The 25,678-nt window shown below is 56.2% G+C and overlaps 4 protein-coding genes across 6 annotated transcripts; all 4 read right to left on the bottom strand.

The window, feature by feature from the left end:
* Positions 1-487: 487 nt before the first annotated feature.
* On the bottom strand, positions 488-1,908 carry LOC309834862 (protein S100-A6). The gene is made up of 3 exons (XM_082674044.1): positions 1,785-1,908; positions 1,078-1,236; positions 488-712 (listed from the first exon to the last, which is right to left on the bottom strand). Exons 2-3 carry the CDS (start codon positions 1,213-1,215, stop codon positions 578-580), a joined length of 273 nt encoding a protein of 90 aa, XP_082530170.1. The 5' UTR covers positions 1,216-1,236; positions 1,785-1,908; the 3' UTR covers positions 488-577.
* Positions 1,909-3,067: 1,159 nt separating this feature from the next.
* Positions 3,068-5,361, bottom strand: S100A5 (S100 calcium binding protein A5; the record flags this gene model as incomplete). The annotated part of the gene is made up of 3 exons (XM_082659375.1): positions 3,068-3,133; positions 3,527-3,604; positions 5,221-5,361. The coding sequence occupies 3 exons, from the start codon at positions 5,359-5,361 to the stop codon at positions 3,068-3,070; spliced, it is 285 nt and encodes a 94-aa protein (XP_082515501.1).
* A 3,300-nt stretch (positions 5,362-8,661) lies between these two features.
* Positions 8,662-11,195, bottom strand: LOC309836180 (protein S100-A4). Of its 2 annotated transcripts, none has more exons than XM_082676020.1 (3): positions 11,132-11,195; positions 10,037-10,192; positions 8,662-8,960 (listed from the first exon to the last, which is right to left on the bottom strand). In XM_082676020.1, exons 2-3 carry the CDS (start codon positions 10,175-10,177, stop codon positions 8,796-8,798), a joined length of 306 nt encoding a protein of 101 aa, XP_082532146.1. In that variant the 5' UTR covers positions 10,178-10,192; positions 11,132-11,195; the 3' UTR covers positions 8,662-8,795. The 2 variants fall into 2 exon arrangements, with proteins under 2 accessions (XP_082532146.1, XP_082532147.1); XM_082676021.1 differs by having other exon boundaries at positions 10,037-10,217; positions 11,132-11,172.
* Positions 11,196-12,752: 1,557 nt separating this feature from the next.
* Positions 12,753-25,081, bottom strand: S100A3 (S100 calcium binding protein A3; the record flags this gene model as incomplete). 2 transcript variants are annotated; one of them, XM_082661520.1, is made up of 4 exons in its annotated part: positions 24,724-25,081; positions 13,710-13,852; positions 13,112-13,229; positions 12,753-12,881 (listed from the first exon to the last, which is right to left on the bottom strand). In XM_082661520.1, the coding sequence occupies exons 2-4, from the start codon at positions 13,845-13,847 to the stop codon at positions 12,820-12,822; spliced, it is 318 nt and encodes a 105-aa protein (XP_082517646.1). In that variant the 5' UTR covers positions 13,848-13,852; positions 24,724-25,081. The 2 variants fall into 2 exon arrangements, with proteins under 2 accessions (XP_082517646.1, XP_082517647.1); XM_082661521.1 differs by lacking the exon at positions 12,753-12,881 and adding an exon at positions 22,174-22,335 and having other exon boundaries at positions 13,065-13,229.
* Between the last annotated feature and the right edge of the window lie 597 nt (positions 25,082-25,678).

The following is a 25,678-nucleotide window of genomic DNA, read 5'->3' as shown; positions in this document are numbered from 1 at the left end:
CTGGGAATGCCAGATATGCCTTCTCTGCCCCCATTTCACTGTGGTGAGAAAGTGGACCGGCCCCGACCCAAGGCCCTTCTGGCCCTTCCCCTCTCACCACGCCCAGAGGAAAAACACGTCTTTGTCTTCAGAGATCCTGATAGGACTATCTCTGCCACACTCTGGACTCATCACATCCTGGCTCAAGCACCATTTCCTTCTCCAAGCCCATCTCAGAACCCCTTTCACGGGGGACCACTTGAGCCTTTCCTTAAGATGGCTTCACCCAGAGTGGGCATCTTTTTCTAATTCACATAAAGGCAACTTAATGAGCTCACAACCGCTTTGTTAGGGTGCATCCGCCATTTTGTGGACCCTCCCACCAGCTCCCCTGGCCTGGTGAGTCACTGAGTCACTCCCAGAGGTCACTGTGAGAAAACCCTCTGGTGGCGATGTAGCACCAAGCAGAGGAGGAAACGGAAATCATTGGGAAGCCAGGACACAGGGATAGATTTAACCAAAAAAAAAAAATTTATTGTACAATTACCCACCACTAGACAGGCCAGCTGGAGGGTGTCTCCACCTTCCCAATTTATTTTCAGCCCCGGAGGATGTCATTGTAGATCATGGCCAAGGCCCCCAGGAAGGTGACATATTCTTGGAAGTTCACCACCTGGTCCTTGTTCCGGTCCAGGTCGTCCATCAGCTTTGCAATTTCAGCATCCTGCAGCTTCTAACGTGTTAGAATGGGAAATCCAGACTCAGTGGTTTTGAGACCTTGGGTTCTCTGCCTTTCCCCCTCCCAGGCAGCCCCCTCTCATACAAATGGCTCTGTGCTCACTTGTCACCAAAGATCCAAGCCCACTTTGGGTTCACTTGGCTTTACTTCTCCTCTGTTCCTCACTCAGGAGGAGTGAATACCAGGCTACCAGTTTCCCCAGCCCCTCAGGGGTGTGGACCAGTGGTCCAGTTAGGCACATGGTCTAGGGCCCCAGAATGTGGGTAAGCCTGAGCCATGTACCTGGCACCTCACCCTCTCCGAATCCTGCTTCTAAAGGGCGAGAGGTGGGGAGAAGGGGCCTGGGGAGGGTCACTCACCGCACCAATGGTGAGCTCCTTCTGGATCAGCTCCTTCAGTTCACTCTTGCTCAGGGTGTTCTTGTCACCTTCCTGACTGGAGTACTTGTGGAAGATGGTCACCAGGAGGCCAATAGCCTGATCCAGGGGGCACGCCATGGCTGAAGGCTGGGCTCAGAGCTGAGGGCAGAGAGGCTGCTCAGCGCCCTGGGCAGCAGGGCCTTCTCACTCACCCACACCCCCGCCCCCAACTCCCTTTGACTACCCGTGCCAAACCACTAAGTGTCAGGTGACATCAGGAGACAGCCCAGGGCTTGTAGAGGAGGGAGAGGGCAGAGTCTAAGGCCAAGAGGTGAGTGCCCTACAGAGGACCAGAGCAGAGGTTGTTCAAGAATTCTAAGGAACAAATAGAACCACAGCGGAGAACTGTCTTCCAGGGGTTCCAAGAAAAGTTGGGGAATATGTTGTGAGTCAGGGTGGAGGCTGCACACCCAGCCCTACACATACACAGCCTCACAGGACCACACACTGCGGCACGGACACACCCTGGGACTCACTCTCCCAACCCCAGAAGGGCCACAGTGGGGAGCCACCCCACTGTGCCTTAGCCCGGGGCCGGCCCGGCCGCTCCCGCCTCTCCCTGCCGGCCCCAGTCTGGATGCAGGCGGACTAACCCGGGGCGGGCTGGCCCCGAAGGACGGGGGCTGCCCTGCCTAGCGAGGACTCACCGCGGCTGCAGCGAAGCGAGAAGGAGCGGCCGAGGGGTATGGCCGTGTGGCCAGCCCGCCAGCCTTATAGCGGCGCTTCCGGGAGGCCGGCCGCCCACTGCCCGCCCGCGCCCCACCCTGCCCGCCCTTTACACAACATCCTCGCCCCAAAACTTTCCACGCCTCCTGCCCCTGGGCTGTTCGGGGCTCCGCGGGGCGGGGGCGCCGAGGGGAGATCGCGGCCAGCCCAGTGACCTCGAGCTCCCACCTAATCTCCAAAACTCAGTTTGCCCCCCGTCGCGATGTGACAAGAGGAGGAGGCGGAGAGCCGGGCAGTGTCAGAGTGTGTGTGGGGGGGGGAAGGGCGGGGAGAAGGGTGCCGCTCCCCGGCGCCGGGGGAAACGGGGGCGAACCCTAGATGAAGGACGGGGAGCAGCCAGTGGTCTACAGGATACGATTTAAAGGACACCTAGAACACACATCCCCCCAGGGAAAAATACCACCACCCTCGATCCCTTCCCCCATCCCCCCACCTGAATTCCACCCGCAGCCTCTTGCCCATTAAAGTGCACACACACACACCTGAGTCAAGCCCTGTAAGTGTCATTAGTGATTTACCCTCCAATGCAAAGTCTGTCAGATCCTCTCCCAAGAAAGGATTTTGATACGGGGAGGGAGGTGGGGAGAGCAGAAAGCCCTGGATCCCAGAGATGATGGTAGGGCTTGTTGCTGGGGGGGAAACAGAGGAGAAGGAAAGGGGGCCGGTGTGGAGGTCAAGGCCAGACTCCCCCTTCTTACCAGTGTCCTCAGTGGGGGCCTCCTGTGAGCTGGTGGCAAGTCAGAGTGGCCTGTCCACCACTGCCCTCAGGGACCGCATCCCAGCCACCCCCAGTGTCCTCACTCTCAGAGCACTTTCCCCCTTAGCTTTCTCTGCATATTTGCAGCATTCCCTGGAGGCAAGCAAAAGCCTGGCCCCACTTCCTCATTTTCCTGGAGGGCCAAACTAAGCCTGGATAAGATTAGTCACGTCTGCACTGAAGAACAGGAAGTGGGGTGGAAACCCAGAACGTGAACACCCAGAGGCTGCCCACCCACTTAAGGAGAAGCTCTGCCTGGTCCCACCCCACCCCCAGCCAAGGTGGACAAGAATGTTCCAAACCAGCCCTGGACACCTGGAATCAAAAACCTTTATTTCCTCTGCTGAAGGGGAAGGCTGAAGCAGGGTCCATCTGGGAGGGAGAGGAAGGCAAGGGGCCACGGAGGGTCTGTGAGAGGAGCTGCAGGGGTCAGGGGCCAGGGCCCAGTCATTGGTTGTCCGCTAGGAAGAAGTCGTTGTAGGCCACGCACAACGTGATCGGGAACACCGAGTACTCCTTTTTTTGTTTGCTTTTTTGTTGTTTTTTTTAATAAATTTGTTTATTCATTTATTTATTTTTGGCTGCGATGGGTCTTCATTGCTGCGCACAGGCTTTCTCTAGTTGCGGCGAGTGGGGGCTACTCTTCATTGCGGTGCGCGGGCTTCTCATTGTGGTGGCTTCTCTTGTTGCAGAGCACAGGCTCTAGGCACGCGGGCTTCAGTAGTTGTGGCACACGGCTCAGTAGTTGTGGCTCGTGGACTCTAGAGCGCAGGCTCAGTAGTTGTGGCGCCCAGGCTTAGTTGCTCCGCGGCATGTGGGATCTTCCAGGACCATGGTTCAAACCCGTGTCCCCTGCATTGGCAGGTGGATTCTTAACCACTGCGCCACCAGGGAAGTCCCCGAGTACTCCTTGAAGTCGATCTCCTGGTCGCTGTTCTTGTCCAAGCTCTTCATCAGGTCATCGATGCTTCTCTCCTTCATCTTCTTCGAGGGCCCAGGTAGAGAGACAGGTCAGCCACCCCTCCCAGCCCTGCCCTGACCCCTGGGAAGGCAGCCTCAGGCTGATCCCCAGGTGAGTCAGCAGCGGAGCATCTCAACCCCCAGAGTCTCCCCCCAGGCCACACCCAGCACAGGGTGCCACCAGGCAGAGCTCAGTGACCTGACTCCTGAATCGGAATAAATTACAAGAGGAAGGCTAGGGCAGCCCCCTTCCCCTCGACACTTTCTACCACGCAGAGAAATAATAAGCTAGATTTCGTACAACACCTAATAGAGACGGCTTGGTGACTGTGTGGCACTAAGCGAGATCCAAGCCTTATCCCGCCCCTGCAGGACAGCTGCATGGAGCGAGTGCCTGGCACCCAGTCCTCTTCCTTGTCTGGTCCCCTGCCCAACCAGCCCAGCTCCACCAAGAGGATGGAGACAGCACCCTCAGGGGGAACAGAAAGAAAATACAGACACATCCAGCCCTCTCCCCTTCACTGCCCTCACCTCCAACTTTTCCACAGGAGACAGGACTTCGGGACATAGAGATGGAAACAGCGTCTCTGTGACGCCACCCTTGTCCCCAGTCTGGGCTCCTGTTATAGCCAGGCCCTCCCCAGGGCCTCTGTCCCCTTGTAGTTAACCCTGCTGGACCCATGGCCCCTCCCTCTGTCCTCATTAACTCCAGAATGCAGAGAGCTTGTCAGGAAGGCCAGAGGGGAGGCCTGGTGACACCCACGCCTGCTTTGGTTCCCTGTCCACAGGGACACACTAGGTGGAGCTTCTCTCTGGGGAGGCCCACTAGGGTTCAAGATGCGACAGGAGAGGCCCACAGGCCGATTTTAAAGGAACGAGGGAGGTTGATACATGGGCCCGGGCTGGAATTCCAGCCTCTCACTAGCTGGGTGTCCTCAGACAGTTACATAACATATCTGAGCCTCAATTTATTTTTTAACTGTAATAGTAACATAATGAATACCTTATAAGCCTTTCCCTTTGTCAGTTGCTTCCCTCCCACCATCTCCATCTGGTAAGAATCTGTTCTTCCCCCTTCCAAACTGTGTTCACAAACTAGTAGAAGGATCCTTTTGGTTCCCGTGTCAGCACCAGCTGAGAGCCCCAGACGTGCCGGGTACATGGAGGAGAGCCAGGCGGGGGCCCTGCCCTTGAGCTGTGCACAGCTGACCTGGACCCCTGAATCACCTCGCCCACCCCCACTCCATCCCTTGCACAGCCTCCACAGCTGTGAGAGCCGCGCCTCAACATGGAAGTTTCCTTGATCTCCTTCTCTAAACCTTCGTGCACGCTGAGGTCCACCCTCCAGACACTGCCCATCTCCATTCCCAGTGAGACCTGACTCATCCCCAGGCGCGGCCCAAGATGTTCACCCTCTTCCTTGGGTCTCTGTCTGTACCCTTTGGCCATCCTGTCCTTGCTGAGACTAGTGTACCCTGCGGGTAGGTGTGTATCCCCTCACGCTGGGCCTCCCACCTCATGCTGGGAAGCCCTCGGGGGTGGCATCAGTGCTTCCTCTTTTTTTCCGTCCCCTCCCCCACGGTGCCCACGGAGCACGGAGCACTGGGACTCTGGGGTACAGGGGAGGGACCGACACCTACCTCACCAAGACACAGGTCTTTCTCGATCAGTTCCTTCAGCTCCTTCCTACTCAGAGTCAGTTTGCTGCCCTCTCTCCCTGAATATTTATGGAAAGTGGTGACCACAGTGGTCAGGGCCTTCTCCAAAGATGTCTCCAGCATGGTGTGCAGTTCTGGGGGCTGAAGGGAAAGGAAAAGATCCCATTGCCCAGGAAGCTGGACCTTCTGCTTCCCCCCAGCACTAGCCCACCTCCAAGCCTCTCCCTCAAGGACCAGCTACTGGAACCCACGATGAGATCAAAATCTCCCAAGTGGACCCCAGTGTCTCAGGACAGGTTGTAGTGAGAACCAAGGAGCAGTGAGACTGACCAGGCCGGAAGGACACTGCACACTCTCCCGCTTAGGAGATGTTGAAAAAGGGGTCTAGGGACAGAGGGGTGAAAGGATGGCCTCCCCAAAAGAAGAACTGGTGACAGATGGTGGAGCCAGTGAAGGGTCAGGATTTTCTCCCTGCCCGGTCCATCTTGGGCACTCATTTTCCAGAGGCCGTCCTCACCCAAGTCACCCTCCTTGGCCCGGGTCCCTGAATCACCTAATATCAGGGAGTGTCCCATTATAGAAGTGGGGGACAGGGCAAAGAGAGAGTCCAGGGGTTGGAGGAGGCTGGGGCTAGAACTGGAAGGTAAGATCTCAACAGGAAGTCGGGGAGGGGTGCCAGGACTTGTCCAGCTGGTCCAGCCTCTGGCCCAGAGAACTATACATACAGACCAGCCACGAGGCAGCGAAGGGGGTGGGCCTATTGAAACCTCCAGGGTCATTCTGAGAGCTGGATCCAGAGGTTGGGTCTGAATGGGGCCCCCCAGTCCATCAGCACAGCCACACCCGCCCAAGAGAAGAAGCAGCTGGAGCTCCCGTGACTCAGCTTGGAAACCACTTCCCTCTTAGGCAGGAAGGAGCCAACACCCAAGAACCTGGGGGCTACAGGTAAATCTGTGTTGAGTCCGGAGCAAGGAAAGGAGGAAGAAGCTGCTGCCTCTTACCTACAGACCAAAGCCCACCTGACGATTCTTGAACTGGACCTGAAATTCATCTCTTACCACCCCAAACCCTCAGCCTCTCCCCACTGCCAGGAGACTCAACCAGGACCACAGTGGAAGGCGAGGCCTCTGGGCATCTGCAGCAGCATCATGGCTGGTTCTGATCCCCACCTCCACCCCCAGGGCCACGATTCCAAATACTCTGCCCTCTTCTCTCCAAACACGTGCCCACTCATCGGGCCCGGCCTTCCTTGGCGGAGGTCACCAGAGCTAGTCACCCTGTGGCCTCATCGCCCAGCTTGCCCCACCATATAAATGAGCAGGAAGGACTCCAAGGAAGGAGAGAGCCAGAGAACTCACGCAGCAGAAGCAGACTCCCTCCCACTGGTCTCTGACTTTAATTCCCTTGCTCCAGTCACCAGGGAACCAGGGAAGAGAGAGGGCCAATAAAAAGGGGCCGGAGACAAGGAGGCCCAGGTCAGAGCCTCCTGGGACACAGGTGGGGAGAAACCCCCTCTGCCAATCTCACCTTCCTTGTTTCCAAACAAGGATGGGACGGCGGGGGGGGGGCACACTGAGTTTACCACGGCACACACGTCTTCAGTCCTGGAAGCTTTGTCTTCCCAACCAAAAACCAGAACTCACCATCTGATGGGTCAACAGCCAGGCTTCCTGGAAAGGCTATTCAGGAGGTACAGGACAAATGCAGGGTGTCCACCCATACCCTAGGCCACTCTCCGCATTGGGGCCCTCCCACCCACTCCAAAAGCAGAACAGACATCTCAAGATGGGAGTCAGTGGGGGAAGATGTTTCCTGCCAAGGGCATAGTCAAGGTCATCAGCAAGTATGGAGCCTAAGATTTTTAAAAGGCTTTTCAATGAATGATTTCTTCTAAACCTCACTCATCACCATGGGAAAGAATTGTCAGAGACTCTTGGAGTGGAGAACTGAGAATCAGGGACTAAGGCAGAGATCAGGGAAGGATAGGGCTGGGTGATGGGGTAGAGGCTGTGGACTGTGGGGAACTGGTTCAGGGTGGGGATCAGGGAGAGTTGCTTGTATCCTAGGAGAGACTCAGACATTGTTCTACCACCAACCAGTCCAAGTATGAGAACAGAATGGAGTTAGGGGCTTAGCACCTATTACTGCTGCAGCCCCACCCTAGCCTGCCTGGGTGGTCCCCGCTGCCCCCCACTCCGCTCCCACCCCCAGCTGCCAAGGTAGAGAGGCAGCAGGGACTGGTCACTAAGCAACAGGAGTTTCCGAAGTAGGGAGTGATGCAGGAGGAGGCCCAGGGGAGGGCACTCCGTGGAAGATGGGCAGACTGGGGCTGGGGGGAGGGAGAAGGGGGAAGTGGCAAACTCTTTCCTGGATCAAAATTCTACCCAAGTCTCTATAGTCACACTCTGAGGGAACATCTGAGTCACCCACCCCACTCCTCTGAAACTTGAGACAAACACAATCTGATGAGAAGGAAAGGGGAAAGCTAGAAAAGTCAAGGGAACCAGACATTCCCTGCCTCTGGACCTGCCCTCTACTCACCTCTTCCTTGAAGATCCCTGTACCACCCAGGCATGACCTGGAAACTAACCACAATCCCACCCACTGCAGGCTAGAACTGTTGGCTTCAACCTAAGGAGAACTAATACCATGCCTGATATTTTCTGGGGGGAAAAAAAATCTCAACTTCATTTATCGGATTCCTATGCCTGGAACTTTGTCTCCAAAACTATGGTCACCTCCCACCACCTCCCTCCCTCCCACCCCAGCCACTATCCTTCCCTCATCCCTCCCAAGATCCTTTGTCCTCCTCTGTTGGAGCATGACAGCTAACTGGTAATGAATCCCGTCCTAGGGCCCCTGGGACAGAGATGGGAGTTAGGGAAGGATGATATTCTCATGCTGTGGTTTCTCTTCCTCCACATCACCTCCCTGATGTGACTGTGGAATGGTAGGATTCATCCATCCCTGGGCTTTGAAGCCAGGGCACTGGAAGGGGTGGCAGGCAGCACCTGGGCCGTAAATGTCAGGACTGAGCCTTCCTCCCCATCCCACTCTGGCCTCACTACTTCCTCCCCATGACTCAGCCCTTCCCCCACCACCCCCAGGGCACCCACACTCCATTCCGGACCCCAACCAGGAGCAGATGTGATCTTCGATCCCATCCCAGCCTCACTCAGAGGTCCTGCCAGAGGCAATGTTGGGGAGGTGGGATGGTTGAGTGCCCTGGCTAAGATCCTACCGTTCCAAGCCTCTGGGGGTCCCTTTCCCTGCCTTCCGCTCCATCCACAGTCAACTCTGTCCCCCACACATGTGCACAGTCACCCACATCCATCTCCCACCTTCTCTGGTCTGCTCTCCACTTGCCACAAAACCACAGCTCAACTCCCAGCGCCCCCAGAGTCTCTCAGACCATCAGCCTCATAGCTTTCAAGAATCTTTATTGAACTTGTTTAGTATCATGCTCACATCTGGAGGAGCCAGTGTGAGGCGCTGTGCCCACCGCCAACAGGGAAGACCCCAGCCGGCAGGCCCCACCCCGCACATCTGAGGAGACTTCATTTCTTCCGGGGTTGCTTATCAGGGCAGCCTTCGAAGAACTCGTTGCACATCATGGCGATGCAGGACAGGAAGACGCAGTACTCCTGGAAGTCCACCTCGTTGTCCTTGTTGCTGTCTAGGTTGCTCATCAGCTTCTGGAATGCAGCTTCATCTGTCTTTTTCTGCAGGAAGAAGAGGCTGCAGGTAGAAACTAGAAGTCGGGGCCGGGCAGGGCGGGTGTGGGAGTGGCCAGAGCTAGGACTAGACCAGGTTTGCACCTCCAGATGGGAGCCCAAGAAGGCTTAGCCACTCCTTGGGGGGCCCAGCTTTGGACCTCTAGCCCTAGGGGCTAGGCTAGGGCTGGAGGAAGGCCACCCCTCAGACAAAGAAGTCTTGAGTACCTGGGTACAACTGGATAAAGGGGACCACAGCATCTTCTGCCAAGGTCATTTTAAGAATCCAATTAGACAATGGTCATGAAAGCAATGTATAAACTACACAAAGTAGTTTATGATGTGGATGGCATCTGCGATTGCTCAGGGGGAGTCTGTAGGTGTATGAGGGTCTCCACAACTGTGTCTTCACATCCACAAGCCAAATAGAAACTCAAAAATGGTTTGGGGTTGGGGGGATAAATTAGGAGTAAGGGATTAACAGATACACACTACTATATATAAAATAGATAAGCAACAAGGATTTACTGTATAACATAGGGAACTATATTCAATATATTGTAATAACCTATAATGGAAAAGAATCTGAAAAAATATATATGTGTATATATAACTGAATCACTTTGCTGTACACCTGAAACTAACACAACATTGTAAATTAACTATACTTCAATTTAAAAAAAAAAAGAAGACACACAATTTTCATACAATCGTAAAAAATAAAAATTGTTCATTGCTGTAGTGATGGCAAGCGTCGGAACGCCCTGGCTCATGGATCTCGGCTTTATACACGGACTACCTTGGGAAGTTACGTAGCCTCTCTGAGCTTCAGTTTACCTCCAGTTAAGTTGTGCAAACACCTGGCAGAGTCTGACCCGTAGCCTACCGGCTTGTTCTCAGCCATCTTTCTGTAGAGAGCCAGGAAGTGAGCAGTGGGTACTCACTGTGCTTCCACCCCAGGCAATCAGAGCAAGCTCTCTGCCCCGACTTGCCCGTCTCAGCAAGATGGCTGATCGACAGCTATAGGTGCCAGCTGTAGCTAATGCTTCGCAGAAAACAGGTGCCTCCCAGGCTGTATCACTCACCCCCAAGAAGCTGGGCAGCTCCCGGGTCAACAGCTCCTTCAGCTCAGACTTGTTGAGCTTGAACTTGTCACCCTCCTTGCCTGAGTACTTGTGGAAGGTGGACACCATCACATCGAGGGCCTTCTCCAGGGGGCACGCCATGCCGGCAGCCAGGATCTGGGGGCAGGGTCACAGAGACACCCTAATTTTCCCCACCCCACACCCGGCTATGTATTCAGAATGCCCACCCCAATCCCATCCCTCAGGGAGCACTTGGTGCTCCCACCATAGAGGCAGCCCAAAAAGTGGGGCTCGGCTCCTGGCGGATGGGTGTGCACAATGGGAAATCCGTGCTTGGGGCAGCGAACCCCTGCAGGGCCCGGGGCACAGGCTCTGCGTTTTGGACAGCCAGCTCCACAAGAGCGCTTTCTTCACCCCTCATGCAGTCCATTCACTCCCATGCTCAGTCTACAGCAGCCCCACCCCAGCCCATTCTTCTCCCTCCAAGCGTTGGGCTGGGTCGTTGGGCTGGGCGAGGCTGCTGGCAGCCTGCCCAGGGCCCTGTAGCGGAAAAAACCAGTGGCCTAGCGCCTAGCATGGGGAGGTGCAGGGTGAGGTGGCAGGGGCACAGATGCAGGAGGGATGGGGACGCCACCCTCCCTTGGGTCAGGCTGCTGCGTGCAGGGCAGAGTCTCCTAGGACACAACCAGACAAAAGCCCGCCGTCGCCCTCTGCCTTCACTGTGCTTCCTACACCCCGTGAGTGTGCACGCACAGGCTAGGGCAACCCAGCAAACACAAGCCAACATGCATACCCCCCAGTCACACGCACCCCAAAACATGCTACAGCAACAACGCGTGCAAGCCCCAGAACCACAGGACGGCTCCGATAGCTCCCCCTCAGCCACCTGCACACTTTTTGTTTTTTCTCTCTTGCATGCACACACACGTGCACGTGCACACACACACATCCCTCCCCAGAGCCTCCACATTGGAATCTCACATCTGGACCCACTTAGCACATCTGGCCCCCACCAGCCTCCCCTTCTCCTGCCCCAGCCTCGGCCTGACACCCCTTGCACACCACTTGCGTGCCAGCCATGCGACCGCAACTCACCAGGCCAAGAGAGAAGTGCCGAAGAGAGAGGGTTGGAGAGAGAGGAAGAGTGGGGGAAGCCCTGCAGTCTGACCTATTTATACCCCTGGCCAGGCCCTGCCCATGTCGGGGGATGGAGAAGAGCGGGAGACAGCCCTCCTATCCTGCGCCGATGTGGTAACGGCTTCGGGTCCCTCCACCAGCCAGCCTGGAAACCCAGCTTCCTGCTGTGGGCACGCACACATGGACAATGGGAGAGCCCCAGTGGGCACAGGCAGGGGCCTCAGTGGGTGGGTGTACGCAGCTCAGATTGAGTTTTAGGGAGCTGGGGGAAGGGCAGGCTGTGCCTGGGGCATGAGGGACAGGGAGGGAGTGGTCCCACTAGGCAGCCGGCATAAAGGAAAGGGGATTAAGGGGTGGGGGGTGACAGGTGGGAGGTGGTCCTGGAATGGGGTTGCCCTGGAAGGCAGGGAGGGGACCCCAGGTTCAGTGCTGGGGACAGCTCACACTGCCCTTCTCCCCTCCCAAGGGGGCTTTCTACCATGCTGAGTGAGGCCCAGGACAGGAGCTGGGGGCTCTGGGAGGGGGAACAGGCTAACACCCAAAGGAGGCGTCGGGACCCCCACAGACACATCTGTGGAGAAAGGACCTGGATGACGGAGTGATGGAATGGGGAGGGGGCGTCAGGCCTCGGGTCTCAGGGATCGACTGACCACGAGCACATGGGAAAGAGGAGGGTGTCAGAAGGGGGATTTAGAGTTAGGATGGGCATCAGGAATGAAGAGGGCAGGTTGCGGTGGAAAGTTAGAGGTGATACAGCACAGAATGGGGGAGGCAGGGGTCAGGGGAACCTCTCAGAGTAGGGTATGAGCTCAGGGATTGAGAGAGGTTCAGGAGAGGGGATGTGAAGCCCCTCAGGTGGCTGTGGCTTCAGGGAGGGGGTCGGCCTGCAGGTCTCCCCTTCCCCCTCCAATGTAGGGCACCCCCGACATCAGGGAGAAACACCCTAGTTGGACCTCAGACACCCTAATCCTATTAGTACTGCACTCTGGGCTCCCACAGCCCCAGGCAGGGAACAGAGCCACCCCCTCCACTACGGCTCTCCCCTCCCCTCAGAACATCCTGTCCAGTGGACTGAGTTCCGTACCCTCTCACCCTCCTAGACAGCCCAAGGGAGCTTCTTTTTTTAAAAAACGATATTTATTTACTTATTTATTTATTTAGGCTGCGCCGGGTCTTAGTTGCGGCACGCGGGATCTAGCTCCCTGACCAGGGATCAAACCTAGGGCCCCTGCATTGGGGGTGTGGAGTCTTAACCACTGGACCACCAGGGAAGTCCCCAAGGGAGCTTCTCCTTCAGAGACACCCCAGAGAAAGAGAGAGACCCACACACACACCAGCCTCCCATGGACATTGTTCCCGTGTTGACCCCACCCCCTCCTGCAGGACGTTAAGACCATTTCATTTCTGCGAGGTCTGAAAGTGCCCTTAGCCTCCTGTCCTCCAGTGGAAAAGGCCAGAGGGGAGTGAAGCCTCAGCGGGACTCTGTTCCCAGGCCCTGGCTGTTCCTCTCAGAAGAACCAAACCGAGCCAAGGGATGCCAGTTCTTTATTAGGAGCAAAATAGGCCCTTTCCCACCGTGGTCTCCTTCCCTCACACACTCTGCTGGGCCTTGACAGCCTTCGTCCATCATGGGCCACAGTGGGGAGTCAGCGGTTGGCTGTTCTACAGGTCACTGGCTGTGGTCCCAGGGAAGGTCCCCTCACGTCTCCTAGACTCATGGGTAAAAGGGGTTAACATACCAGGGGCAAACCTGGGAGATTCTAGAGGGAGGGGACAAAGGAGGGGGGAGGGGGAGGAGGGAGAGCTGACATGCCCAGGATGACCTCAGGGCAGAGATGGAGCAGGTCCGGAGCAGACCCAGACCCCTACCCTCCGATGGCAGCCCCGCCCATTACTGGGAGCAGTGGCGGGCCAGGGCGCAGTTCTTGAAGTACTCACGGCAGCAGGCGCAGGGGCAGGCAAGCAGGCACGTGTACTCCACAAAGTCCACCTCGCAATCCTTGCTGGTGTCCAGGACACTCATGAACTTATTGTGGTCACACTCCCGAAGCTCTGTCTGTGCAGGGCGGGGATGGCAGGGTGAGGAGTGCAGAACAGCCTGGTGCGCACATCCCGCTTCCCTCCCTCCCCTCCTGTGGGGTCCCAGCCCTCCCAACCCACACCCCTCTGGGGGCCAACCTCAGCCTCCCTGCTCTGACCATTCACCGGTATCAATCTCCCTCCCAAATCCTCTCTCTCAGATCATTTATAGAGCACCTACTACTTGCTACTGAGTGCCAACCCTGTGTCAGGGGTTCTTCACAGAGCCCTCGCTCAGTCCTCCCAACAGCCAGGCCAGGTAGCCCTTGACATGTTCATCCTCCCACTTTGCGGATGAGGAAACTGAGATTCCTGCTGTGCCCGTCTCCCTCCCAGCATCCCCTCCCCACAGTCTAGCTTCCACCCGCTTGCTGTCCAATGCTCAGAGCTCGTCTCCAGGTGTCTCTTTGCAGAATCCGAGCAGTGCTTCCCATGGGGACTCACCCCAGGTGCTCACCGGGGTCCAGGTGGGCAGCTCCTTCTCTAGCAGTTCCTTGAGCTCTGCCTGGCAGAGTTTTACTTGTCTCCAACAGGGCCCTGAATATTCCTGGAAGGTGCACACAACAGCAGCCACGGCCTGCTCCAGAGGCGCCATCGTTACTGTCACGGAAGAACAAGGGTGTGATTCACGGCAGAGGCCGAGTCAGACCCCCTGCTCAACTTTGTCCTCCATGCGTCGTCCCAGGGAATGCACCCAGACCTGACTTAATCCCCTGCAGCCTTCCCACCCCACAAGCTCCCCCTCCTCTGAGCAGCCCTCCCTGACTACACCAGCCCCTCCTCATTTATTTCCCGACTGCCCCCCTATTTCTGGACAGAGGCCTCATTTGCCCAACCTCACTGCAAACTCCTCAGGGAGAGGTGCCCACCCTTTACCTGCACACCGCACACTGGGGGTCCCTGAGGACTCCCTGATTCTCTCCAACTTTTCTCATCTGACGCCCAGTCCAGCTCTGTAGCACCCTCTGAGACACAGCCCCCTGGCCCTAGAAGCCTCATCGCCCTCAGGACCCCAGAGCTCCTGCACAAGGGAGCACCCTTGCCCCATGCTCCCGGCCTCAGGCCCTTGGCGAAGCTGGACCTTCTCAGGGAGAGTCAGGTCTCAGAAGAACCTCCACCGCCTCACCACGACCCCATCACCATCCCTCCTGTGCTGAACTCAGGGAAGCTGCAACGAAAGGAAAATCTGCCGCGACGCTCTATGCCTCTGACTAGCTGTGCAGCGGAAGATGAGCCATTTACCCTGTCTGGGTCTCAGGTGCCTTATCTGTAAAATAGGGTTACTCCCCCCTCACAGGCCTGGTCAGGGACCTGAACCAGTTGGTCTCTGGAGACAGCGAGCTCAGGTATGTACCAATCTGTAATCTGCTCTCCCTGAGGCCATCCCCCTGACCTCTGGGGCTCTTGAGACAGAAGGCTCTGCAGAGGGGTACCCCATTCTGTTAGAGGGGAAGCGCTTCCCAGAATTGCTCACTCACCCCCATTCCACGGGCCCCTCCCACCGCCCTTCTGGGAGACGCCTCCAGCCTGGAAAAATCCTAAGGCAGCCAGGAAGGCATGTGTTGTTTCCATGTGAGCCCAGTGACTCACTCCTGGTGCCCCCAGGGGACAGGAGTCCTGCAGCACGAGGCAGCCTGGGCCAAGGCCCTCTCCCTAATGATTTACTCTCTGCCAGGCCCTGTAGATGGTCAGGGTTGAGAGGGAAGAAGAATGGGGTTAAGTGCTGCCTGGGGTCTAACGCTTTGTGACAGCCCAGGATTAGAGTAGGGTTCCGGGTTCCCAGGAGAGGAAAGGGCCATGATCGCAAGGAATAGGGAACCTCAGAGGGGCCGAGCTGCCCTTCTGGGCTCCTGCCAGCCTGCCTGGCGCCACCACTGTTGCTTTGTCAGAAGCTCGGTGCCTGGAGACTGGAGGGAATCCTCTCTTCCCCACAGCCCTGGCCCATCTCAACCCGTTGGCAGGAAGGGAAGGTGTGGGCGAAGGGGGAGCTGACTGAGGGCAACAGCAGCATTCTAAGCCCATTGCCCCGACCCCTCCGCCAGACCTCAGCTCTGCACACCCCCTAAACCCAGGTTCCCCAGCAGCCCCTCACTGTACAAGGGAACCCCTGAACCCATCGTATCTGACTTCCTTCACCTCATCAGTCCCTTCTGTGGTCATCCCTCTGCCCCCAAAAGCCCAGACCCTGGGCCAGGAGACAGACCTGGAGCTGCCGGACACCCAGGACAGGACCTAAGCAGCCGGCACTCACCACAGGTGTTGGCGTTTCAGCTGGAGGAGCCTAGAGACAGGGCATCCCTACGTGTAGCCTCCCGAGGAAGGAAGGGAGCAGTTATGGGGGGCCCAAGTAGGTCAAGCTGAGGATGCCCCCAGGGGCTCCCCTGCCTCCTTCCCTGGCAGCCCATATTACAGACCCCACCCGCCCACCTTGCCATGCATCCATCAAAGGCCCCGTCTGGGCTGCAGACACCACCACCTCGTCATTTTCCCTCTGCCCTCCCCCAGAGCTGGGATCCGGGCACAGCCTCCTACCCATCTCCTTCCAGCCTGGTTAGAGAAGACAGGTCATTCATATCACAGCCATCCCCTATGTCTTCACCCTGAAAAGGCACCCCAGAAGAAGACAAAGTGGGGACACACTTTCGCCTCACCCCCGGAGAATCCCTCTGCCAGAGGGGATCTTGGCGTGCCCCTGGCTAAGCCCCCTCATTTACGGTGAGAGCTCTGAGCCTGCGAGACACCCTCGCTGACTGATCTCCAGATCGATGGTCCTTGGATGCTTTGGGCAGAGAACTGCTTGCTTCCCTGGGAAGGTCACCCGTAGGATGTCTTTGAGGCCCGGGAGGAAGGTGTGCTGCTCCTAGGGGCGCTTCCAGAAGTCTAGGCTGTGTTCTCCTGGTGCCCCTCCTCCTCCCCTAGTTCAGACTCACACCAGGGTGGCCTGGAGCTCGAGCTCCTAAGGCCTGTTTCCTGTCCTCCGTGGCTCCATTCAGCACCAAGGCCAAGTTCCCTGCACTCCCGTGGGGTGGGGGTAGATTTCCTCTGGTTTTGGCTTAAGCGTGTAGCCCTCTGGGGTCTCAGCGTTATGTGGGGTGTCCCCCTTGCCTCCCCTCCTCAAGCGAGCCCCTCCTCACTCCACACTCTGTCAAAGCCAAAGGTCACTTTGGCTCAGTTTGGCCGACGCCCTCAGGGCATGAGGGGCCCCAGTGCCCCACTCACTTCCTGGAGTCTGCTTCCGCTAAGATTTTGATCCCATTCCTTAATGCCTTGTGAGCTCATCAACGCTTTGAAAAAGATGTTTTTATTCTATCCAGCACTTTTTGTCTTCTTTTTAGCCGGAGCTGACACAGACCACCATGTTGCCAGAAACGGAAATCTCTTCGTATCACTTCTCCCGCCCTCATCCCTGGGCCTGAGAGACCCCTCCCCACTTCACAGAAAGGGAACCCAAGACCAGAAGAGTGTGGGAAGGGGAAGAGGAGTCAACCCCCAGGCCTCTGAAGAAGCCCTAATACTTGTGGGGTAGCCAGAGAGCTCATGACACCTTGGCCTCTTCCCAGGCCCCCTGCCCCCGAACCTCAACTGTGCCATCACCTCCCCGAAGACTCAGCCCCTGTGGGTGACGGGAGCGAACAGTGGGGGGGGCAGGGAAGGGAGGGCTGTGATTAACCCTGTTTTCTAGGCAAGGAATTATGGAGAGTAGGGGACAGAAGCAGAGGCCAGAGTGGACCAGCAATTCATTCAGTTCTAGGTCAAGCCCTTGTTCCCACCTGTGACATCCCATCTCTGCCAACAGCCACCTCCCTTAAGCAGGTCACCTCACCTCTCTGGGCCTCATTTTCCTCACCTGCCAATGACCAAGGAGAATAATGGTCATCGGTTCATAGGATTGCCGTGAGGCTTAAAGGGCTTTCTATGTACAAAGCTCATAGATAAATAGCGCCGGCACATGGTAAGGGCATAAATGTTAACTGAGAGGTAGGTAACTTGCCCAAGTCACACAACTAATTTGTGGCAGGGTGAGAGCCATTCATTTTTCATGTGAAGATTTAGAGGCGCCTGTCCTAAGCATTGGAGGTACAGCCATAAACAAAACAGACAAAAGCCAAGCTCTGTAGAGAGGACCATCTAATGCACACAACAGACGGTAACAAGTAAATAAATGTATGATAGACCAGCGACATAAATGCCAGGAAGAACAATAAAGCAGGGCTAAGGGGGAAAAATGGTGGTGGGGCCTGGGGTACTTTATATGCATGGTCAGGGAAGGGCTGGGCAGCCTGTTCCCAGCCTGAGTCCTTATCCCCCAGCCTTTGCTGTTTCGAAGCCTGGCCACGCCCCTCTGGGATGCCTCACTTTGTTTGCCACTAGGAGAGGCTCCGACTGAGGTGGGGTGCAGAGAAGGCAGGAGCTCCCCCAGGGAGGCAACAGCTGAGGGGCGGGTGGGTGGACGGAGAGGTCTGGGTGCAGGCGCTTTGGGGCTGGAGGACCGTCGTGGGAAGAACCCTTACTGGACCCTCACTCCAAGATCCACCACCCTCTTGCCTCCACCCCGAGCATGTCCTTTACCTTGTTTGGGCCTTAATTTTTTGCCTCCAAAATGGATTTGGAAGATTCCTACCCTGAGACTCTGATGTGAAAGTGCTTTGTATCACTTGCTGGTCCTGTGGACGGTGTCAGGGCAGAGGTCTCGGAGTCTAACTCAACAGCCACACGCTAAGTCCCCTCGATGGGGGCAGCAGGGAGAGAACCAAGTCTCCTCCCCCGCCTAACCCCCAGGTCATTTTGTCCAGCCTTCTGCATCCCCACAGGCTAGAGGCAGAGCTGCAGCCTTTCTTATCTTGCTTTCCCAAGTTGTTCTTACAGGGATTGGAATCTTCCTGCCCTGCTGGGAGTTCTTCGCCAGCATCTACCCTGAATCCCCCCAATGCACACGACACTAGCCGCCCCTCCGAGGCCCAGACAGGGAGCATCCTCTTCCTTTCCCACCCTCTGCTGTCCACACTGTCCACTTGATTCTCTACCTGGGAGTGGAGCTCAACACCCTTGGCCTTTTACTCGTGCTGCTCCACTGCAGATGGAGAGCTGACTACAGAGAAGTGTGCCCCAAGTGGAAGGTAAGGGTCTCTCCCCAACAGGAGCAGCATGAGGGAGGGAGGGTGGGAGCAGATGCTCTCTGACCCGGCAGGACTGTCCCTCTCTCTCCCGTCCTCTCTCCCTGCCTCTGTCCCCCACTATCACCGCCATCACCTTACAAGAGCCTCTGGGAAACCACCTTGCGCCATGAAAGTCAGTGTCTGGTTCTGCACCTCAGGGAGAAATAAGATGAAGTGTCTTAGAGCGTCTGGACGTTCATGTGCTTGTGCCAAAAGGACCTGGACTCGAGGGACAGGGTGACACCACCCCAGTCTCATAGCCCCATGGGGGTCAATGAACCTCGTCACACTGATTCATCTCCTTTCTCATCATCTGAGCCCAAGGTAGGGAGAGGGTGGGAGGGGGTATTTGATTACTGAGGCTGGAGCCAGGGAGGCCTTTGCTACAGAATTAGGGGATGGGGGTGGGGAGAGGATCTGAACTGGGATCAAGGAGAGCCTGTGGGGCTTAGACCTACAGGCTCTCCTTGGTCTTTTGAGGACCAAGTCAATGCCTGACTGCCCATTTCCTGGATGGGAGCACTGAGTTAGAGGGGAGCAAAGATGGGAGCATGGGGAGCCCTATTTCAGTCACTCCCCTGCCTCAGAATCCACCTTTGCCTTCAGTCTCTCTTTTCTTGGAGGGTCAACAGATTGCAGGGATAGACCCAAAAGAACAAAGAGCAAAGTGACAGTAGGACACTATGGGAGGTGACATATGGATCCCTGAGGCTCTCCTCCCTGCCGCAGTTCCAGGGGGAAGTGAGAGAGAATCCGGCCAGCGGGCCTTTGAACAGCACCATTTTCTGGACCCTCCTCGTCTCTGCCTCAGCAGGAAGATTTGCAGGAAGGGGCAGGATGAGGGAAGATTATTGAGACCAGCTAAGAAAGTCACGTGTTTGTTAGTCTGTCAAATATACAGAACGAAATTAGTCCCATTGGGTGCTTAGCCAGCCGGGGAAAACTCCAGAGGCAGCCAGCCCATGCCAGTATCTACCAGCCAGAACAGCCCCAGAACCTGGAACTGAGCCCCTGCGGAAGCCGGGATCCACTGTGAGCAAACAGACTACAGTCGCACTATCACCAGCAAGTGGACCCACTTCCCCGCGGATTCAGGATTGAGACACCAAGAGCGTCTGGACTCTGCCCAGCCAGGTCCCCTTCATCTCCAAGGCTTTGGAGGAAGGGGAGGAAGGCCCAAGCTGCCACCCCCGTGTCCCAGAGGGGTGAGGCCCTTTCTTACAACCTGGGTCAAGTCCCAACACTACTCATTTAACCTCTCCCAGCCCCTATTTCCTCCTCTGTGAAACGCAGAAACTAATAACACATCCCTCATCCAAGTGCTGTGAGGATTCAATGAGATGATGCTAGAACAGGCCTAGCAGAGAGCCTGGCCGGAGGGAATGCTCCACGAATGGCAGATGCTGCTTCCTCTGGGTTTCCTTATCCGTAAAAAGGGCCTAATGATAGCTCTACTGAGGGTTACCATGAGGCTGAAGTGACAGTGAGCGTGAAAGAAGCTTTGGGAACTGCTGTGGAAACGTTAATTACCATTATGATGAGTCCCTGACCTGTATTCACCGGCTCCTTTTCCTATAGGATATTAGGAAAGTGGGCCTCTCTCTTTTCATTGCTAGGGCCTGCCCAGCCTTGCCTCATCAGCCCCAGACATGCAGTTGGAACAGTGAGAATAAGCAGTGTGTCCCAGAACCTTCTCACTCCTTTCTGTCTTTGGGGAGCTCTTTTCTGAGCTACTCTGTAAGCAGTTCCCAAGCATCAGAGCTTCCCAGGGAAGAAAGAAAAGTAAAAAAACAATTCAGAAAAATATTGTCTATTGCTTGTCTGCTATCCATCCCCCCCTTTCCTTATTATTAAAACCTTTTTTCTTTTCTTTCAAAGTGTCAACATGCCCAGCTAAAAATACTTGGTCACAGCCATATTACATAGTTAAGGCCAAAGAGACGTAAGTAGAAATCTTTGGAGAGAGTATTTCTTGTATAATAAAAAGGCAAAGTCTCTTGAGGAAAAGCTTTCTGCACCCTATACTTCCTCTGTCTCTTAGCCTGGAACATGGACAGTGAGACCTGGAGGTAGAGCAGCCATCTTGTGATCATGAAGCAACATGCATGAGGGAAAAGGCATACATGCTGTAGATTACAGAGCAAAAAACTAGGTGTCATATGACATCTCTGGGCCCCTGAACCAACCTTGAATTAACCCTGAACTGCCTGTCTCAGATGTCTTGTTATGTAAGACAATTAAAGCCACTGTTAGTCAGGTGATCTGCAACTCAAAGCTTAATAAATTCATAAAGCGGAGTCCTCAAACAAAAGAATCTAAAATGTGGAATTGGGGGCTTCCCTGGTGGCGCAGTGGTTGAGAGTCTGCCTGCTGATGCAGGGGACACAGGTTCGTGCCCCGGTCCGGGAAGATCCCACATGCCGCGGAGCGGCTGGGCCCATGAGCCTGTGCATCCGGAGCCTGTGCTCCGCAACGGGAGAGGCCACAACAGTGAAAGGCCCGCGTACCGCAAAAAAAAAAAAAAAAAAAAAGAAAGAAAAAAGAAAGAAGCTTTGAGTCTTTGAGCCAGCCAGGTGACAGGGCATCACTGAGTAATTAAAATATTGTCAACAAGCAAAAGAGTTTACTGAGTATAAAACTAAAAAAGATAGAGAGTCCTCCTGGCCCCAAGAAACCCATGGAGGGAACCACGAGCTCTACATCAGGACTGTGCTGGGGAGCCCTGGAAGAAGTCGTTGCACATGATAGTGTCGAGGGCGAGGGAGAGAGCATACCCCTGGAAGTCCACCTCCTGGTCTCTGTTCTTATCCAGATCACCCATCATCCTCTTCAGGCCCTCCTCAACCACCTTCTTCTAAAAGTGAGAGACAAGGGGGTTATCACCAGGCTGCTCTCACGGGTCAGAGCCCAGCTCTCCCTCCACACTGGGCAGCCAGGTATGTGGTGGGCAGGGAGCCCCTGGGAGCCACTAGGAGGCCCGGTGAGTGAGGACAGAGAGAAGTGCATCGGTGGGAGTCTCCGGCGCTCCCTGCTGGGAGTGGGGAGCAGGCCAGGCATTCCCTAGGTGCAGGATCAGCTCTACTCCCCCCAGGAGCCCAGCAAGGTGGGCATTACCCCCAGTTTGCTGAGGAGGAAACTAAAGCTTTCTGAAGCCACCACCACTCCCCATCACCAGAAAAGTGAATTCAAAAATGACGGACTCTTTTTTATACCAGAAAAAATGAAACCAAATTAGAAAAGTGTGACCAAAACAATTTTTTTAAAGAAAGAAGGACATGCCTCATACGTTCAAAGCCTGAGACCTGACCTTGGGATTATCCAGGAGTCGGCAAGGGAAGGGCGAGGGGCAAGTTGAGAGTTGACGGCATTTCTCTGCAAAATATCTCAGGGTGCGTGTCTTAGCTGGGCTTTTCTCTCCCTACACACCTTCTTAGTTTGGCATATAAATATGGAAAATGAAAGAGAGAGAGAGAGAGAGAAAGATCACACGTGAGAGCTGTGTAATCTTGAGCCAGTCTCTCCCCCTCTCTGGGCTCTGACAGCACACCCATTCTCTGGAAAGCTGCGGGGAAGAGCCAGCAATAGAGCACTCACACACACATTCACACACGGGCCTCAACTCTCACTCCAGTGAGGCCGTGGAGGGCTCGATCCCACCCTGGTGTCTGTGTCAGCAGGCACCCTCGAGGAAGGGAGAAGAGATTCAACCTGTGCCCCTGCACGCACACACCAGGACCCTCCCCGTCCCAGGCCAGTCCCACTCACCCCCACAAAGCTGGGCAGCTCCTTGTGCAGAAGTTTCTTCATCTCCCCCTTACTCAGCTTGAACTTGTCACCCTCTTGGCCAGAGTACTTGTGGAAGGTGGTGACCATCACAGCCAGCGCCTACTCCAGAGGACTGGACATCTTAGATCTGGGGCTGCAGGGCTGGCAAGTAATGGAGACGCCTCAGCCCAGCCTGCAGGACCCACTTCTGCCCCAAACTGCCTCTCCAAGCCCCTCTCTGAATGGGCAAACAGGGCTGCATCTCCCGCTCGGCCTATGGCTCCCTGGGCAGGGGCCATACCTCCAACTCACACTGCGGGCAGATGCTAGACCTTCCTCTGTATTTGGAAGGGCCTCATGTCTCCTCCCATCACACTTGGGGCCCACCCCTGAGTGCAGGGCTCCCCTCTTTGAGCATCTGTGGAAAGGAAATGGCAGGGTAGCCAGAGTCCCATTTGGGATCCTCTCTGTGCAGCTCCTTCCACAGGCCAGTGGGCTCTGTGCCAGCACTGCGGAGACGGGCATCTCCATGGGGTAGTCAGCGGGGCTCGCTGGGCTCTGGCAGTGGCCATGGCTACGGCCCAGGGGTACGAGGTTCCCTGAGGAGTCAATTCCTTCCTCTGCCAGAGGGTGTCGCTCTCCCATCTAACTGGAAGCTCCCTTGGGTGGGCTCATATCCTCCCTCAGACTAGGGGCTCTCACCAGGTAGGGAATGTGTGTCCCCTCATACTGGAGGCCCCTGAGCAGGGGTGCTGGCTCTATGCAGACTGGGCATGGGTAGGGTGGAGGCAACCGAACACCCTCCCCACCAGGAAGAGTCCTATTGGGACTGGAATTAAAGAAATTAAAAGCCCAGCACCCTGGGATCAGGGCAGAGTCTAAGACCAAGGACAGACCTCAGAGGTCATCTTTTCCAAGGCTCTGCCTCTGAGAATGGTCACACCACCCCAGGAGGGTTAAGCGGGTCCCAGGGTGAGGCCAGAGGAGCTGGCACCAGAAGCGAGAAGAGCCCCGGGGCCCATCCTGCCAGCCCTGCCTTCGGGAGGTAGGAGAAGACAGGAAGAAGCAGTGGGCAGGAACCCAGCCTGCATGCTCCAGATCCCTGGCTTTTGTTCCTCAGTCCTGCTGGAATCCAGGACTTTGCAAAACAACAAAAACAAAACCCAAACAAACCCAGGATCCTCCTTAAAGCGCCCATCCCACCCTCACCCGCCCCACGCACGCTTCGTACTCCTGGGCCTAAAGCCCCAAGAAGTGCCTCTAGACTGACAGCCGGACTGCGAGACCCAAAAGAGAGCCTCAGAGTAACCCCTAAACACCACAGAGGAACGCGGAAAAGGCCTCGGTCTGACACTTCACAGGAGGACGCCCCCAGATGCAGAGACCCACAGAGGCCCCAGGCCTCTTCCACCAAGGGAGCCAGCAGCAGACAGAGATCAAGACAAAGGGACAGACGGCACAAAGTAGCACAACATTGTAAATCAACTACGCTCCAATAAAAATTAATTTTAAAAAAAGACAGGGCTTCCCTGGTGGCGCAGTGGCTGAGAGTCCGCCTGCTGATGCAGGGGACGCAGGTTCGTGCCGCAGTCCAGGAAGATCCCACATGCCGCGGAGCGGCTGGGCCCGTGAGCCATGGCCGCTGAGCTTGCGCGTCCGGAGCCTGTGCTCCGCAACGGGAGAGGCCACAACAGTGAGAGGCCCGCGTACCACAAAAAAATAAATAAATAAATAAATAAATAAATAAATAAAAATTAAAAAAATAAAAAGACCAAGGGACAAAGGTAGAGACCCATGGGGGTCGACCCCACCCAGCCCTCAGCAGGACAGAGGTACTCACCAGACCTGACAGCAGAGAGACACCTGGGAAGGAAAGCAAAGGGCCAGGTGCCCAGAGTGGGGATTTATACGTCAGCCCCACTGGCCCCCAACACTGTATTTTAAGAAGACCAAACCTGCCCTAACCTGATCCTGCCAAAGCCTGGCCTCCTGCCACTCCCAGCCCCGTCCATCCCAGAGACTGCCAGGGGCACCGCCAGCTGGCCAGCTTAGCTCGGGGAGAGCTCTAGGCCGGCCAAGGGCAGCCCCTTCCCCAGCCCCACCCACGCCACAGAGGGGAGTGGGAGGTGTCATGGGGAAGGGGTAGCCTGGGCCCCTGTTTGCAGGGCCTGGTGACTCAGGCCAGGCCTTGCTCTCATAACACACGCCTGCGAGTCACAGCTCACTGGTGTGTCAGTGACTGCAGGTGCCCGCTGGGACTGCACAGGCCTGTGTATGTGCGCTGGAGAAGCCAGGAGGCAGCTGGGGGGTCATCAGGAAGAAGAGGGCAGGGGTCACCTCAGGGAATGAGGGAGACAAAGTCACTGTTTTGGTTTAATATTCATTCATTTATTTATTTGGCTGCACCGGGTCTTAGTTGCGGCACACGGGATCTAGTTCCCTGACCAGAGATCGAACGTGGGCCCCCTGCATTAGGAGCACGGAGTCTTAGCCACTGGACCACCAGGGAAGTCCCCAAAGTTACTTTTAATAGCCGGCACCAGAACATACCTGGAAAGGCCCCCTTTGGGTAGGAGGGGGGTCTGGCAGGAGGCAGGAAGGCAGTGAGAGGTGGAGATGGCTCTGTTATAGTCAGCTGGGGTGAGCAGCGGTCTGTGGTGTGTAAGGACGCCCCGGGAGGGTTGAAGGGAGAGGAGAAAACTCGGGCCTCCTGCAGATTGCGACGTGGGCAGGTGACGAGGGGCCGGACAGCTCCCCAAGCCCGGTGGCCAGGCCTGGGTGAGGCCACAGCCTCCCTCACCCCACTCCTCCAGGCCCCTCTCCAGAGAAAGGCAAACACTGAGGCCTTTCAGGACCCAGCCCAGGGAAGGGGCTTTCAGAGGAGAGCTGGCTTCACGCTGCCCCTTCCCAGGCCCCCGTCGCCTACTGCCCCAATCCAGTCCCGGCACCGCACTTCCTGTGGGACCAGCTCCCCTCCCCCTTCCAGATGTCCACCAGCTTATTTCCCCTCCCCCAGCACCGCTAGTCCTAGGTGACTCACCCGTGGTTCCAGGCCCAGATGCCCAGGCAATGAGTCAGCGGCACCGCCCTCCTCTCCCAGGGCCAGGGCAGCCGCAGTCCCAGGGCAGTAGGCAGAAATCCCAACCCAGCTTGGGAGGAGAGAGCACTGGCACAGACACTCCGCATCAGGCCCACCCGGGGAGTTTTGGATCATGATACCACAGAGAAGCTCAGACTGAGCACCCACAGAGGGTCAGACATCAAGCCAGGCTGCTGTCTTCCTGCAGGCCACTGTGGGACTAGGAGGCAACCTGAGCGGCGCACATGAAGTCAGGCCTTGGGGCCCCCAGCATCCTCTCCTACACCTTGCAAACCACCCAGTGTCCCTCCTCCCCAAGGCACTTGGACCCCTCATGCTACTGCTCTTCCCCATCAAAACCTACTTCAGGCCGAGCCCGGAATAAAATTTGTTCACCCTGAGGTTAAAGACCACTGGGGTGCAATG

The sequence above is a fragment of the Grampus griseus genome (genome assembly GCF_964374135.1).
Source record: "Grampus griseus genome assembly, chromosome: 1".
NCBI classification, from domain to species: Eukaryota; Metazoa; Chordata; class Mammalia; order Artiodactyla; family Delphinidae; genus Grampus; species Grampus griseus.
Note: the sequence above shows the minus strand (reverse complement) of the source record. Positions and strands in the feature narration are given on the sequence as shown.